At 42.0% G+C, this 16192-nt stretch overlaps 1 protein-coding gene across 2 annotated transcripts in view; it reads left to right on the top strand.

Moving 5' to 3' along the window:
* Positions 1-16192, top strand: part of ext1c (exostoses (multiple) 1c) — a 77326-nt gene that overhangs the window by 6316 nt on the left and 54818 nt on the right. For both annotated transcript variants that reach the window (XM_034215134.1, XM_034215135.1), the window contains one exon: positions 4285-5675. In XM_034215134.1, coding sequence (XP_034071025.1) covers positions 4729-5675 — 947 coding nt within the window. In that variant the 5' untranslated portion in view covers positions 4285-4728. The remainder of the gene's footprint in view (positions 1-4284; positions 5676-16192) is intronic.

Genomic DNA, 16192 nt, shown 5'->3' with positions numbered 1-16192 from the left:
CCTTTTTTTTTTCCCCTTGACATGATTCTTTCCTGTCCTTTTTTAATTAATGACCTTCCGTTGCTTGATTTGGGACACTCGCGGTTACTAGAGGTATCGGAAATAACGTTTTAATACTACAGCACATAAAACATTTTTCGATGTGAAGAGAGTACCTTAAGTATCTGTTTACACCACAGCGAAACAAACATTGTATTTTAATAAAATAAGTCATTAATAATAGTAACTGTGATCTGATTTTACACTGTACATGGTGTAAGTAGGATCCATACAAGAGCAGTGTAAGGTAAAGTTGTTGACTTGCTATTAATATTGGGGTGTGCAGCATGTTTTTTACTGAAAATAATGCATACCATACAAATAATCAAAAATAGCCCTTGAGTTCGTTGACATTGGGGATTCTATTTTAAATCCAGTGTGTTCACTCGGAGAGATTATCGAAATGGTTCCATTTTAGAGATGTGAGCAAACAATCTGAGAGGTTCCTCCCATTGCAGTGAGATTATGGAACATTCTCCTGCTCTGCTTATACAGTACATGCTACACCTGCCACTTTATATTATCTGATTTGAATGCAGCATACATTATTGCCTTTCCATTTGCGGTGTTCACACAATCTCATTGCTTGCTCAGTAAACTCGAAATGAACCTGTCTGGAAGTTTCTTTGCACTCAAGGCAAACAAATGATCAAAGAATTGTTGGCCTTGCTGGGAGGATTCCTCGTGTCTTTTAAGTGTTTTGTGCTCACCTCCCCCAGCCCCATTTGAAGCTGAAGCAGGAATAATTAAAAGAGGAGAACAGTGCAAAATGCTATTGTTTAGTAAAAACCCTCCAGTCAGGTTAGGTAGGAGAGGAAAATTAGGCAAAAAAGAAGGCGAATGATGGAGTGCAGGAAAATAAGTTATAGAGGGACTGAAGAGCAGTGGAATTGTTGAGCTCTGAATCCTGCTCTCACCTTTCCTTGAACCCTTTCCTTCACCTCTGGCCCCACAATTCAATGAGCCTTGTGGCTTTTTCCAGTGCTAGTCACCCAACCATAATGATCCATCATTGATCCACGACAGAGGGACTTCTCTCACCACTTAAAGCCACTTACGTGTGTGTATGTGTGCATCCATACGTGTGTGTCACCTTGCTGATTTGTATCTCCAAGGTTGTTGTCAGGTCCAGGCATGCCCGAGAGTTTCTCTGAGTTACATTTATCATTATAGCCGGTTGTTAATGGCCTCACAAGGACCATTGTACAGGCTGTCCTTGCACACACAAATTAGGATGGTAGGGAGCAACTTAACAGTCTTAAACGGGAGCTGTTGTGAAGTGAGAGAAGGGTATGAACAAATAGATATTATCATTCCCCAATTTGATATATTCTTTTGCTTCTATGATAATATTAATGTCACATATTATCCCCTTTCCTCCTCTAAACCTGAAATGCTTTATTGCCTCGGAAATATCTCTATAATTTTGAAATCAATTCAAATGTGAGCTGCTATTATTTGATAAGTTAAATCAAATAAAGGGTGTAGTGAAGTGAAGGTGTTTAAAACGATTGTGTTTGATGGTGTTATTGCAGCTTAAGCAAGGACATGGAAGCTCCTATTGTTGATCCAGCAGTAATAGAGAGACTTCAGTGCACCCAAATCAATGAGGATATCTATACAGGACAACTGCGGGAAGACAAACAAAAGCAATGGATTTCAATAGCCTTAGATGATATAAGGCAATGGAATAAATTCTGCGTGCCCATCATCATTACCATCATCATAATGATACCCACCATCACTTTTGTATTACACCTTCTTGCCAACACCATCAATTATCCCCACAACCACAAATCATCAGGACACAGCTCGTTCTCATCACATACCGGAGTGTTCCCTGAAGAAGAGTGAGGTCTAATTGTGCGCGTTGGTGGCAGGGGATATAAAGCAGGAAAAAAAATTAAGAAAGAAAAATCAATTCCTTAACTAAAGGAGCAAGGGAATTATTGATGAGCAGAATGTAATGGGATCCCAAGTGTCTATGTCTCTAACTTGGACTGCTTGCTGCTCACGCTGCTACAGTCACAGCCAGAGAAGCAGAAACAAGGAAGGTGCCAAAACCACCCACTTACATCACCTCTGGCAGATTAGCCGGCTTGAAGTATCTGGTCCAGTTTGGCTGACACTACCAGCTGTAGTGTTCACACGCTGGCACTGTAAGAAGCTCATGTACAGATGCTTCTGCTACAGCCAACCTACAGTTAAGTAAAGGGCCTATCACCTTGTCAAGTTTGAATAAATCTGAACTATCATGTCTTTGAATGCTGCCCACAGTTACTGTCGCTCCATTTGTTTGCAGTGACTACTCTGCGTTGCATGAGGGACGAGCTATCTGTTTTTTAAGGCAGTTGCATTTCAATTCAGCATTACCCATGGCTTTTTCCTCTATCTATGGGATCAAATCCAAAATCCTTCCACACATGAATTCTCCGTTGCTTCGGTGACAGGATTATCTGTTTAGCACAGCTTGCTAGGCTTCTCTGTTTCGCGTTAGCAAAGAGAACAACAACATATGAGTGTGAGAACATTGAGGGATGAATTCATGGCAGCCGCTGATAGCATCAGCACATCATTGCAACAGCAATATGACCCGTCTTGAGTTCCCATTCTTTAAATGTAGTGCACTAATGAAAGTAATGAGAGTGTAATTTGCTATTTTAGTTTTGCATGTGATTGCATGTGGCAAAGTATAAATACGCTTGAGGCCTATGTGTCGGTGGTGAGGGTCAGAGCAAGCTTGAGATAGAGGTCTTGTTAGGAGGCTCACTTCCCAAAGCATAAAGTGGTTTAAACTAGGAGCAATAATATCTTTGAATTTTGCAATGAGGCTCATTAGAAATGGGCCATTTTGTGTGCTTTATGTATGCATTTTTAAGTTATTTTTGATGCATTCAAATAGAGGTTGTAAGAGACACAATACTCTATTTTCTTGGAAAGGCAGTAGGGGGTGTTAAAGAATGACGCAGTTTTGGAAACACTGAGCCGCCACAAATCAAATTAATGTTTTTTTGTGAACTCCCCCCTAAAATGATGAGTTTGAACAGATAATAACAGACTGAGTATTCTAATTTTGAATGGTTATCCATCTTCTGACTTTCAAAAAGTTACAGCCTTATTTCCAAAGCTAAAGGCATGTAGGGCTTTTCTTGACCGATAAATATGTGAACGGTTTAGTTTCAGGGATTCCGTTGAAAACCAGTTATAGATAAACAGTGTTCATGCTGTTTTCCTTTATTTCTCTGAAGCTGAGGTTTTCCCGATACAAACTAGAGTATATACAGAACAATCACGAGTAGAAGCCATTCAATTCACACGTTAACCCTCACTTCCTGTAACCTTTTGAGGTGGGAAAATCAGAACGTGCATTGTTTACGCTGGTGTGCTGTTTGTTTTATGGCAAGCAGAGAAGGCAGGCATCACTTCTGCTTGGCTGGAGAAGAGGCAGACACGGGGAATGTGAATGAGAGGTAGAGAGCGAGAGCGGCCAGGTGAGACCTGAAAGCTGCCTTTGTGTGGCAGCTGGCAGTACGAACACTGCCCTTCACTGTGAGACGATCTCCCCCTACACACACTACGTTTAACTGTACATGTTGGGGAGTTATAGGGGGGATGTTTGGCAAAAAATACGAGGCTGAAAAACCGTTACAAGTTTTGGGGATGTAACACAGAAAGCCTTCACTCCAAGGTGAACGGACGTTTTAGGGCTATAACGTTGCTCTGTTTTCACTCTGCGTTTCCAAAATCTCCATTGGAGATCTTTTATTTTCTCCTTCACTTCACCTCAACTGTATCTGGCTCGGTTGAACTGGAGCTTGAAGAGCATGATAATATCTAGTCCTGTCTAAGACTCATCCAGAAGTTAACACATATACATATTTTTACTGGAATGTGGAGGCCAGAGAGAGACGGAGATAGAGAGAAGTTGGACTTAATGAACAGATGGTTCTGAGTTATACTTATCTCTTTATGAGCTCAAGCTACAGATGGATTTGAACAGTTTTAAATCCTCTGCTGCAAGTTAAACAGTACCCAAATGTTCAGTATTGTTGTTTACATGTGTTAGGAGTGGCAGTCGGTCCAAAATGAAAAACAAATTAAAGCTAATACCCATTGGACAAACAAAGGTGTAAGTTATGGGATCTCTGGAGGCAGTAGTTTTATGATGTATGTCTCTGTATTTGTCGAGGGGCAGCAACTCTGACTGTGTACTGAGCTGTATTGTTTTTGTTTACTTCTCCCAAGGAGGGGCACTGCAGGAAGCGCCAGGCACCATGAGGCAGCAAGCTTGGCCCGAGAGAGTGCAGAAATCACCCTTCATCACCCTCAACCCGGCTGGGCAGCGGAGGAAATGCACACAGAAGCAGCAGCGCATGCCACAGCAGACACAGGCTAATTCACAAATCTGAGAAGACAGTGGAGAGCAAATGGGGGAGGCAGGAAGAGACTGAGAGAGGGGAGTCAGTTACTCGGATTGCGTTATCCTAAATGGCAAAGTGGACTGGGCCACCCTCAGAGGCAGTAATGTCCTTGTTAACACATTGTCCTTCGTTAGACCCTCCTTGTTAAAAAAATCACAAGTCAGTCCCCCCCCGCCCCTGTGAGGCTACAGAGCTGAGGGGCAGAGGAGAGGAAAATCAGAGGACGAAAGAGAGACAGAGCGGAATAAAGAGACAGTGACAGGCCCCCATGCAGGCCCGTAAGAAGTATGTTCTGCTGGGCTTGTGTGCGTGCTGCTGGCTGGTCCTCTTTTACTGCGGTGGAGGAGCCCAGCTACGTGTGCTCCGCCTGCTGACACGCCAGCGGGGTGAAGTGATGCGCCCCTGGCCCAACTGGACCGACAGGGCCTTCCTGCCCCGCTATGCCCACCTGGATGAGCTCCAGACGGACCCCGGGACGATTGAGTCGCCCCGCCAGCGACGCCAGGCGTGGTCGACCATTTATAAGGACAGTCGCTGCCGTATGGAGACCTGTTTCGACTTCTCGCGGTGTCGCCGTAGAGGAAGAGAAGGGTTCAGGGTGTATATATATCCGACAGAGAAAAATGACCATGTGTCAGAAAGCTACAGGAAGATCCTGATGTCCATAGGTGAGTCCCGGTACTTCACAACAGACCCCCGTGAAGCGTGCCTGTTTGTGCTCGGGATAGACACCTTAGATCGGGACCAGCTATCAGGACAGTTTGTGCCCAATTTGGATGAACGTATCAAGGGTTATCCGCTCTGGAATGACGGTAGGAACCACCTGATCTTCAACCTGTACTCGGGCACCTGGCCTAACTACACAGAGGACCTAGGCTTCAACATTGGCCAGGCCATCTTAGCCAAAGCCAGCCTCAACACAGAACATTTCAGGCCTGGCTTTGACGTGTCCATCCCGCTGTTCTCAAAGGAACACCCACAGAAGGGCGGAGAGCGGGGATGGCTGGTGAGGAATGCCACACCGCCACGAAGGAAGTACCTGCTGATGTTTAAGGGGAAGCGCTATCTGACGGGAATCGGTTCAGACACCAGAAACGCTCTTCATCACATCCACAACGGAAAGGACATTGTGTCGTTGACGACGTGCCGCCACGGGAAGGACTGGGAGAAGCACAAGGACGCCCGCTGTGACCATGACAACCTGGAGTATGAGAGGTAAGAAAGGGGCTGCATGTCCAGCGGGAAGGGCAGTACTGAGGTTATGTTTAAATGAGAAGGAAGGCGTGAGCGAGTGAGGCTCTGTACTACACAGGGAGTTATGGGAAACTGTGTCAAGTGTTATTTTAAGTGTTTTTATAGGAAATGCACAGTGGTGTTTTTCCTTTTGACTTTGAATTTGAACTTAATATGCTGTTTTATTGGTCTTTTATTGGTGTAGAGATATCACTGGTTTCTACATGCACTGTTAGCAGTAGCCTTTGGTCCCAGTGGTAATTTTCATGACAGCAAAAGTTTGACTCTTTAAGTTTATGATGTTTGCCATTGTGGAGATCTAAGGTTTTGGAGACGGACTCAAGTCTTTGGACATTAAGATTCAGGTCACTATTTAAAGCAATAATTGTATTATATTTCCTTAGTAATTGCTCAGCTTGTAATAACTGACCTTGAGCTCCTCCATTATTCAGAGTGTAAAATATTTTACAGGATGATAGATGAATAAATAACGCACTCCCACATTTTGTATTTGGGTGTGTACTTCTATAGGACAGATAAATGAACAGCCACAACTAATTTATAACAACTGACATTACATTGCATAAAGAGCCAAAGCAAAGGTCACCACAAAGAATGGCTTTGTGAAATCTCTGATTACCTCAGAGAATAACCACTGCTGGTTGTTAAGTGTGAATAATTATTCTTTTTTTAATTCAGCCCCTTGTTTCTTCAGGTTTTCTTGCTGTTGTTATTGCGTGGAGAGATAGCCTTGCCATTTCAACTTTGGTTTTAAATTAGCTTACTGATTAGACAGGGGTTGAATTGGGTACAAAACACTTGAAAAGGAGAATCCAGCAACATCTGCAAGAGTAAGAGCAATGATTTATTATTCAAACCAACCAATTTAAGCATATAACCTTAGCTGGCATTTGAAAACATTTTGTACAACGGCACATATATATTTCCAGTTCAGCCCCTATGTGTTTTACAGGCTTTTTCACTGAGTGGTTTTCAAGTATGTGAGAGCCATTGTTGAGTTAATAATGAAAAGCTTTATGAAACACACCCATCTGCCTAATACATGTCGCAGCAGCAGCTTGGTAAACACGTCTCATCCACTGAGCACTTTTCTCCTGCTGGCTTATTCGAGTTCAGACAGTGATTTAAAAACAGATTGAAATGGACACATGACCTCAAAATACACAATAGAAACAATTTGATTGTAAAATAGTCTTTTAAATTCTCAGAGGATTAATACAAGAACTACAATATCTCTTACATCTTTTATCTAAATGCAATTGTGAAGATATTTTTAAAGGGGTCGAGGTAGTGAGAAAAAGGATGTGAGAGGAAGTTCAGTTTATCACAAGGTTATCATCTGTAGTAGTCATTACATCGTTTTTACAGAGGAGATATACAGCAGCCCCTCTGTTCTTGCTTAACTTACACTTTGCAATAAAAGTCTCTGAAGCTGAAGTGCTGACAGAGCTCCTCATTATAGAGTCTGAGCCTGTCCATTCATACCCAGTTACCAAGGATAGTCATGGTGCAGAACATCCAGACAGGACAAGATGCATATCAGTGAAAGAGAGATCGGCTGTGTTCCAATACTAAAGTACGGCACACTAACGTACCACATCCTTACGACACACTCAATTTATATATTGAATACTGCCTACTAAATAAAGGTTTTACTCACTTGCCGTTCCATCCCTCCATCCACCCACCCACCCACCCACCCATCCATCCATCCATCCATCCATCCACCCACCCATCCACCCATCCATCCATCCATCCATCCATCCATCCACCCACCCATCCACCCATCCATCCATCCATCCATCCATCCATCCATCCATCCATCCATCCATCCATCCATCCATTTTAGGTTAGCAAGCTAGTTTGCCCGGTTGCTAAAGCCACAATAAGTTCAAACAGACACATTTTAAATGTCGTCTATTGTCTTAAAGAATTCAAATTAACTGGGACTGGGATTTTCCTTTACTATCAATTAATTTGCTAATCTTTTTTTAAGTATATGTTAAGTCCATTCTTTGTCAAGCTAAGGCCGAAACCACAACATTGTATTTCCAAAGTGAGTTAAGCAATAATTGGATTATAGTTGAAGATTAATGTTGTCAGTACGCTAATGAATTAATTAATTGAGTAATTATTTTAGTCCTACTAAGCAGTTCACTCATTCAAGTCATAGTGACATGTCAGGACTCATGGAATATTTATAAGTGAAATAAATGCTAGAAATGTTAAGTTACATTAATAGAAATGTGTGTAACTAAATTAAATGATGGAAAAGTAGTTCCTTTTTGATAAATTCCTGTATAATATTAAGCAGATCACTAATTCTGAACTGCCTCTGCTTCCTTGAATCGCCTCTCCTCTGTTGGGCTGACCCAACTGCCTAACCACATTTAAATCTAAAGCAGCAGGAGTTGGAAGTTGTTTTTATTTGCCATCAAATGAACGCTCGAAGCGAGTATCTATACAATAGGACTTTTTAAATATCCTTTTCCCCGGGAAGTTGGCGGGAACAGCAGTTGGATGATGGTCCTGATCCAGACACACTCCTTGCTCCTGTGGCTTATAACCAGCCACCTTAGGCTTGTTTACATTGGGCCGGGCAGCAGAGGGATGGAGCTGCTCAACACTGTATGAATGAGCTCATTTATTCCACACAGCCCGCTACTCACACCCGGGTGGGCAGGGGGTGTGTGGGGTGGGGAGGATATTGGGGGAGGTCCCATGTGTTATTTTTCAGTAGGTTTGGATATGGCAATGGCTCTGAGGGTGTAAGGGTGTGAATGGGGGAGGCAACGTGAGAGACAGCTGCCGTTTGTAAGAAAAACACAAAAAGCTGGATGATTTGTTTTTCCCTCGCTCCCCTTTTGTATGAAATCCCTTTCTCTGGAAACGGGAGGCCTAGCCTTGGAGATAGAGGTGTGAAGCAGCAATGTGGGGTGGAAAGGGAGAGAAGGTGAGAGGCAGTGGATGTCTCTGTTTGGATCCTTTGAACGTCCTTTTGGGGAGAGAAGAAGGGGAATTCAGAGGAGACACACCCTCACCTCTCCATCTGTCTGCTGGCATATTCTCCCTGTGTCTTTTCTTCCATCTATCTATCCTTTTATTTCACTAATTTCTCTTGTCTTTCTGCCAAAAACCCTGCACCTGAAGTATGCTAATAATACCATTTTGCCCTGTGTCTACCTGTGTGTGACCGCCACGGCTATATATGCATGAGATTATTTCTGTGTTTTCGACTGTGGCACGGTCTGTGAGGCTCTTAGAAGGTGGCACCAGGTTAATGAGCGCATGCATCTGGTACACCAGCAGATTAGCCCTGAGGGACCCGGACAAGCTGACAACAAACAGACAAAAGGGCACGAGGAGGAGGGGGGGGGAGCAGGAGCAAGGGGGAGTCAGACGGACAAATCAATAGAGCGTCATGACATGATTTTACTGACCAAGTAAAGACCTTAACACCCCCTCACACATAACAAACAAATTGTGTGTAGGGTGATTACTCCCTACTATTACAATAAAGTTTGACAATAATATTATTAACTTAGTTTGGTTGAATTTAATGTCAGATTGTGAACACATTCTACTATATCTCTTTACCGGAGACATTGTAGTGCATACACCTACCTCAGTATATTTCGTCCTGGTTATTTTAATGATCAATACATCTGTTTTACCCAATTAATGGATTAATTGTGAATTCCAAAACTCATTAAAAGTGTTTTAATGAGGATGTATCAAAAGAGCCTGGCTCAACTTTTGCTGCAACTCAAAACAACATCATCCAGCATCTTCTGTCCAATCAAAAAGGAGCAAGCGCACATTCCGGATGGATTGCTTTATGCTTAAAACCGCCAATTCCTGCTTCTACCTGTGCAGTGTTTCAGTGTCAGATAAGCCTTCGGAAGCTAATGTTCAGTCCTTGTTTGTAGGAAGACCCACATTGATGTTCTTCCCTTTGGTGGTATCTAGCCATGCACATGCAGATAGTGATGGGTTCATTTGCAGAGGTTTTGATCTATTTTATACCACATGGGACCTCCTCACAGCATTAAAACAATCATGGATCATACAGCATCCTGGTTACTGTATGATCCACACACCATGCTATCAGCAGGCTTCCTTGTCTCTATTTCTTTGGGTGAAAAAGACAAGATCTGTTCTCAGTGGGGTCTCTGGATTATCCTGGATCATCCCTAACAGACGCACCTGTTCACAAAAAGTGAATGTTCTGCAACTTGTGTTCATTCCTTGTTGGCATGAAGACAGAAATGTACCCATTTAGACTGACTGTTGTTGCAGGTTCAAACCACATGACCTCCACTCAGTACCAAATTGACATCAGTGCAAAGCATCGTGAAGCTGTTTTGTGCTGTATTGCTGCACTACGAACACTCTTCTGGCTTTATGAAACAATGATAATACCTCTATGGTTATTATCTTTTTTTTAAAAACGGATTAAGTTTAAATACTTTTGTCCCCCCTGCCATTTCTATTAACTAAATGTCACTCTTTTAAAATATGGAATGATTGGTAAAGGGCACGCAAAAATCCCATTAAAATACACCAAAGGGGCAAATAAATCAGAATGGGAACAGAAGGTGCCTGGAAATACTTTTCTCGGGTCTATTGAATTTGGTGTGTAATTTCTGTGTGTGTGCAAGTGTGTGTGTGTGTATGTGTGTGCATGGATTATGAATGATAGAAGAGAAAACAGAACAAAGTAGCAAAGAGACAAGTTGGAGGGAAGACACAGTGGTACCCAAGGCAGTAAGAGCAACAAGACAGAAAGGAAGAAAAGGCGAATGTCATGCGATAAAGATGATGAAAATGGAGGAAAAGAGCGAAGGATACCGCAGGCAACTTAAGGAAAGAGCGCAAACGAAACGGGGCAGCAGGGAGGGGGAAAAAGTGGGAGAGAAAGAGTCGGGAGAGAGGGGATACTTGAAGCAAGGGAGAAGCTGTGCTGCAGCCTAATGGCCTAGTTTCCCTCACTTTAGAGAATTCTCTAAGAAAGGGAAGAGAAACGTGCATTGTACATAGAATGTAAATGAGCAAGAGTGTGAAAAACAGAAAGGGGGGAAAAAGAGAGGGATACTTAGGAGATACAAAGATACCAAAGAAAAGTTCTCAGGTTCCTTTCCTCTAAGAACCGAGAGTGTGTTTGTGCACAGAGATGGGCAGGATGGGAGAGAGGACTCGAAGCGACGGGGAGGACGTGTAATGGCAAAACGCTGTACCTCTCTGTTTATCTGAAATGGCCTCGGCCTCGGTGTATTAGGGCCGGTGCAGGAAACCGATGGGTCATTATTCATGACCCTCCTTGAAGGAACTCAAGGTTGCTGAAAGAGAAAGAGAGCAATCAGACTTTAAAACCTCGGTAACAGTTCAGGATGAATGCAGCATACTAATCAGACACAACACAACTGTGGGACTGCAACAGAGACAGCTTTAATAATTTATCAGCTACGGTAAAAGTTTGAAGGAAATGCTTTCATAATGCTCTCATGCATATGTCATTCCAACAGGAAATGTGCAGACTTTTATGCCGTATTGTGTCCAAAACTCGTATAGTAATTTAGATTTCAATGTGCGTAGATCAGGGTTGAAAAGGAAACGAGCTCATTGTTATCAGCTGGCAGACATAAAAAGCCCCCCCCCCCATTGGTGTGTCGTTACTACTTCCGCACATGCACGATTTGTTTTAGTTTGTGTGTGTGTCTGTCCCTGTAATAGCTGAACGTGTGTGTGTGTGCGATTTTAGATTTTGGCAAACCAAGTAAGAAACACTGCAGTCCACGGTAATTAGGGCCTGTGAAATTGTACCTCTGAAGATGCTGTGGTGTGTGTGTGTGTGTGTGTGTGTGTGTGTGTGTGTGTGTGTGTGTGTGTGTGTGTGTGTGTGTGTGTGTGTGTGTGTGTGTGTGTGTGTGTGTGTGTGGTTTATGAGGCCAGTCTCTGCTGTCTCTGTTTAGAATACTTGGAAAAAAGAGGCGGCCTTCTCTGTCACTTTTACACTCTTTCCTCCGCTCTTTTTCCTCGTATCTTTCCGGTGTATTTCTACACATCAGTAAATCTCGTTTCCACAGTGCCTTTGTAAAAACATATCAAACATATTCATAAAGTCACAGAGTGCTCCAACAGTTCATCAAAGGTTCGACCGAGGGCATGAAATCGACCGGATTTCTCAGTCACCAGCGTAGCTGATTGATTTAGTTTTTCTTTAAAGTTGCTCTTATCAGAAATATCATATTAGCAATGGATCAAATGAAAGCACGCAATGTGAGGGGGGGCGCTCATAGTGATAAACCCACAGATGATTATCACTCTATTATGCAGTTCCTCCCAGCTATATGTAGCTGTCATTTCAGAGCAAATTTACATCACTCTTTCATCAAGATCCAGACCACAGTTTTATGTTGCTTTGGTGTTCTGGTTGACGAATGAGACTCACGCCAAGGAATTTTGGGTTTGACTTAATCTGAAATTCCAAGTTTTCCATTATTGTTTTAGGCGCAACCACGAGAGGGATTTGATTTACAATCCCACAGTTGTGTTTTCAAGGTCACAGAATAAATGTTATCTTCACTTCAACTGATGGGAATGATTTCTTTGGCTGAAACTGACTTATTCTGTAGGCAAACAAAGGAGTGAACAGTGTTGGCAGAGGTTCTTACAATCTCTGTGAGTCCTCCCTGCAGTTTCCCAGAGTGCAACAGCTTCATTCCTTAGTCTTGAGAAACACAATATTCTTAGTAAAAAAAACAACCCAACCCACTTATCATATCTTACTACATGGTTGTGGTCAAATCTCCATTGCTTCATTGTTCTCTCAACCACTGCTTACCGTCAGTCTTGTTCATCTATTTAAAAAAACAAAAGTCTGAGGGAGGGGCAAACGTTTATAAGTCACACGACCTCATGAGACAATAAAGGTCTCAACGGCTTTTTTTATTTTTAACAGACTGGAAAATGTCAACAGTGTTTGTCATACTGAAACTAAATTGGAAAATGCTACATGAAAAAAAGCCTGCTTGATACATCAGCCACACCCGGACTTAACTATATTCAGGACGTCTTACCTCTAATCCCTGCATTGAAAACAAATCTAATTGCTGTAATAGATGCAATACATACATGTACATTCTTCGCAGCTTCCAATATGTATTATTTCTTTAACTCGCTATTAGCGTGAATCTCTCCACAACCCCTTAACTTTTCTTGTCCTCCTCCTCCTACTACTACTGTACTTTCCATTCCTACAGTTGAGTGCAAGCCTCCTACCATTTTCCAGTGCTCCAGTATGCATGATGGTATGCATCATTTATCTACACAGCCCTGCTTCTACATAAAGACACACTTTTTCAGACAGCACAGCTTTGGCTGTAGTGTTGCACACAACTGTCTGACACGCCATTGTGTTGTGTTACACGCACAGGGATGCACATACTGTATGCCTGCTCACAACAACTTCAAGTCCCTTCCCTGCTCTCACCTGTTAATCTACGGATCACTGCTCTGACACCACTCTCCCCTCCCCCCCATCACTCACCCTTCACGCGTGTTTTGATGAGCCGGATCACATCCGGAAGGTTACCAGTTCTTAGGCTCAGAGTGTTAAATAAGGTTACATCTAATCCACTCCCTAAGAAGTGATACATTAGGACTCCTGACTTTGCTAAAGCATGTTAGGCTCGATAATCAGCTGAACTTTTGATCTAGTCTCGCTCTGGGTAGGGATGGATTGATTACGTAACCATAACATTGTAACAAAGAGGACGTGTTAAAGTTACTTAAATCATTTCCTGAAGCTTTATAGATCTGTAATAAAACACTTTAGATTTGCAGCTTGCGAAAATTTGACTATTTGACCTTTCGGCACTTAGCCTCTGGAGAAGGGTTGCAGAGGATTACAAATTTAATTTAAATCAATTTAACACACATTTATTTTTTACATTTTACAAACAGAACAGATGAAGATGCCAAAAGGATTGTGTTGACGATTTTGGCAATACAATAATTAATACTTCAAGGATTAGATTGACATTTTGGCAAACATAGAACAATTTCTTGTCTTTGAGAAGTTTCCAGGCAACCAGCGGAGACTCCAGATAATTAATACACAGAGGCAAATATTTTGTCACATGTTTTTGTTGTTAGAAAAGAGAAAAAGATTACTATTAATGAGTAGCCTTGAAAGGGTGGAGGTAGCTGGCTTGTGTTCGCACTTTACTTTTCTGTTCAAGGCTATGCTACCATGCTGCTATTTTTCTGTATTAAATGGACTATTATAAGAGAGATTAAAATCTTCCCAAGTAACTATTTTAGTAGAACTATTTGATTAAAAGTCCACAATGTTAAAATTAAATATTGGAACCCACTTATTTCTTATAAATTGCTTTTTAAATAATGTATTTACCACTCACAAAGCCCTTAGTTACAATTTATTATCCCAGTATAAAAGCTTGCCTGATTATCAAGTGGCACCCTTACCCAGAATCCTCTCTGCTACCTCAGTGCTTAAACTAGACCCAAGCATTTTCAGTTCTCAATGCATGATGTATCATTTTCAGATGAGAGATTTGATTTATCAGTAGAGGCCAACCTTCATTTTTGAATTATTTCCATCCTAAAAAGAATCATACATTTTTTTCATACAGCGTAACTAATACAGTCCAGCTGCTTCAAAGGAGATCACCTTCCCTGCAATATCCTCTGTCTGTTGGTTGACCTAGCTGTGTTCACTTATTACAGACATATGTGGAAACAGTGATGATTTAAAAATACATATTTTTCGACTGATCTTCTCAAGGAAGGCAATGGTCGCTCAAAGGTCACAGACGTTCAAACCAAATAACACGGCAGGAAACACCTCTATTTATTTCATATTATCTTAATCTATGTAGACGATATAAGTGGTGCTGTGCAGTTACTGTAGGGGCTTATCGTCTCACTGATAATGTCGGAGATTTGGTTCAAAGTTATGTCATGCCATTATGTGTGAGTAGCCATTTTCACTAGAAAAAGTGCAGATTGGAAGGCTAACAAGAGCCAAATGTAATAACAGAGAGGACAAGGTCTTTGTGAAAGCTATGAGATTCAAACAATTTTGCAGGATTTCATCATTTTTGGGATCAAATTAAATGCAGACACCATATTGACATAGAAATATAACTTTTGTGTTGTGAGATTTTTCAGGAAAGGAAAGGTTGGGAAGTTTCAAATTTGGTTTGTGAGGAAATTCTGAAAATAAATATGCAATCTGACCAAGGCTGATGGTCTGTGGGGTCGGTTTTGGTTCATCTGCATACTGAGTGTTTACAGAGAATATAAAAGAAACGGTGCCAGTAATAGTTGACAGTTTATCAGGGTCTGGATGTTCTGTTCTTCTTTGTGAAGATTTACAGAACAGATGTGAACTTCCTCTTCGTCATTGTGTTCTTGTCACATCCGTGTAAAGTGATGAGTACATTTTGATGACTGATTGATTGTTTAGTATGCAAAACAATATTGGTTTGAGGCCGGCTAGCTTTGGGCCAAGAATTTGTGTTAGCAATGACTCTGGCATGAATCCCTCCTTGAAATCTGAGGGCCTGCATCGGAAAATGTATAACCGACAACCTGACACTCACTTTACAAAGCAATTGGCCAGGTGTGCGGAGGATGTCAAATTCTCTCTCATAGCTCTTTTCTTAGTTTTTTTTTTTAACATCACATCTTCTTTCTCGGCTAATATTTTGGCCACACACAGTGATATTGAAAGAGACCTCACACTATGAACAATGTTCAGTCCCATTCTGCATGTTTGGGTATCTGAGGTTAGGGTAAGGTTTCAGTGTACTATTTGCTGACATACGGGTGTAAGCCAGCTCCTATCATTCTTTGTTTTCTCTTTTAAAATATCGAGTGGGCGGCTCCAGTCTGCCAGGTGCCTATCAGTTTTCCTAGGAAGGCCGTTTGGCCCCGGGCTCTCTCAGTCGTGTGGATGTCCTCTTAATGGGTGCCCATTCAGCGCCCTAATGGGCCCTTTATGAACCCCGGCTAACACCACAGCGATCATAGCAGGAAAAGCCTCTGGCGACCTTGCTTGCTATTGTCCAGGCCAACTGGAGCGTAAAAAAGCTTTGACAATGACAATGAATGAGAGAAAAATAGAGACGAGGGGGGAGACATTTCTCATACCTTATGCAGTGAAGGAGCCGAGCCTCCTCTCAGTGGCCTGGATTTCAACTGTTTACTGGTTTTTGATAGCATCTAGTTGACCTTTGACCTCCCCACATGATGTAAGACTATATGGTTTAGAGATGATGGAGCTGAGAAAGATGAGAGATTAGTGTTATCTTTGTGCCTTTCTTGAGATAATGCATGCAGGGGGGAAAGTGGAAGGCATGATTGTTAAGGGATAATTAACTTTTTGGATATATCTTTGATTTAATGCCCAACCTTATCAGAACGTAAGATATGCATAAACTTAGAAGTTC

This window comes from Gymnodraco acuticeps, unplaced genomic scaffold, assembly GCF_902827175.1.
Source record: "Gymnodraco acuticeps unplaced genomic scaffold, fGymAcu1.1, whole genome shotgun sequence".
Classification (NCBI taxonomy): domain Eukaryota; kingdom Metazoa; phylum Chordata; class Actinopteri; order Perciformes; family Bathydraconidae; genus Gymnodraco; species Gymnodraco acuticeps.
This window is presented reverse-complemented; position numbering and strand designations above follow the sequence as displayed.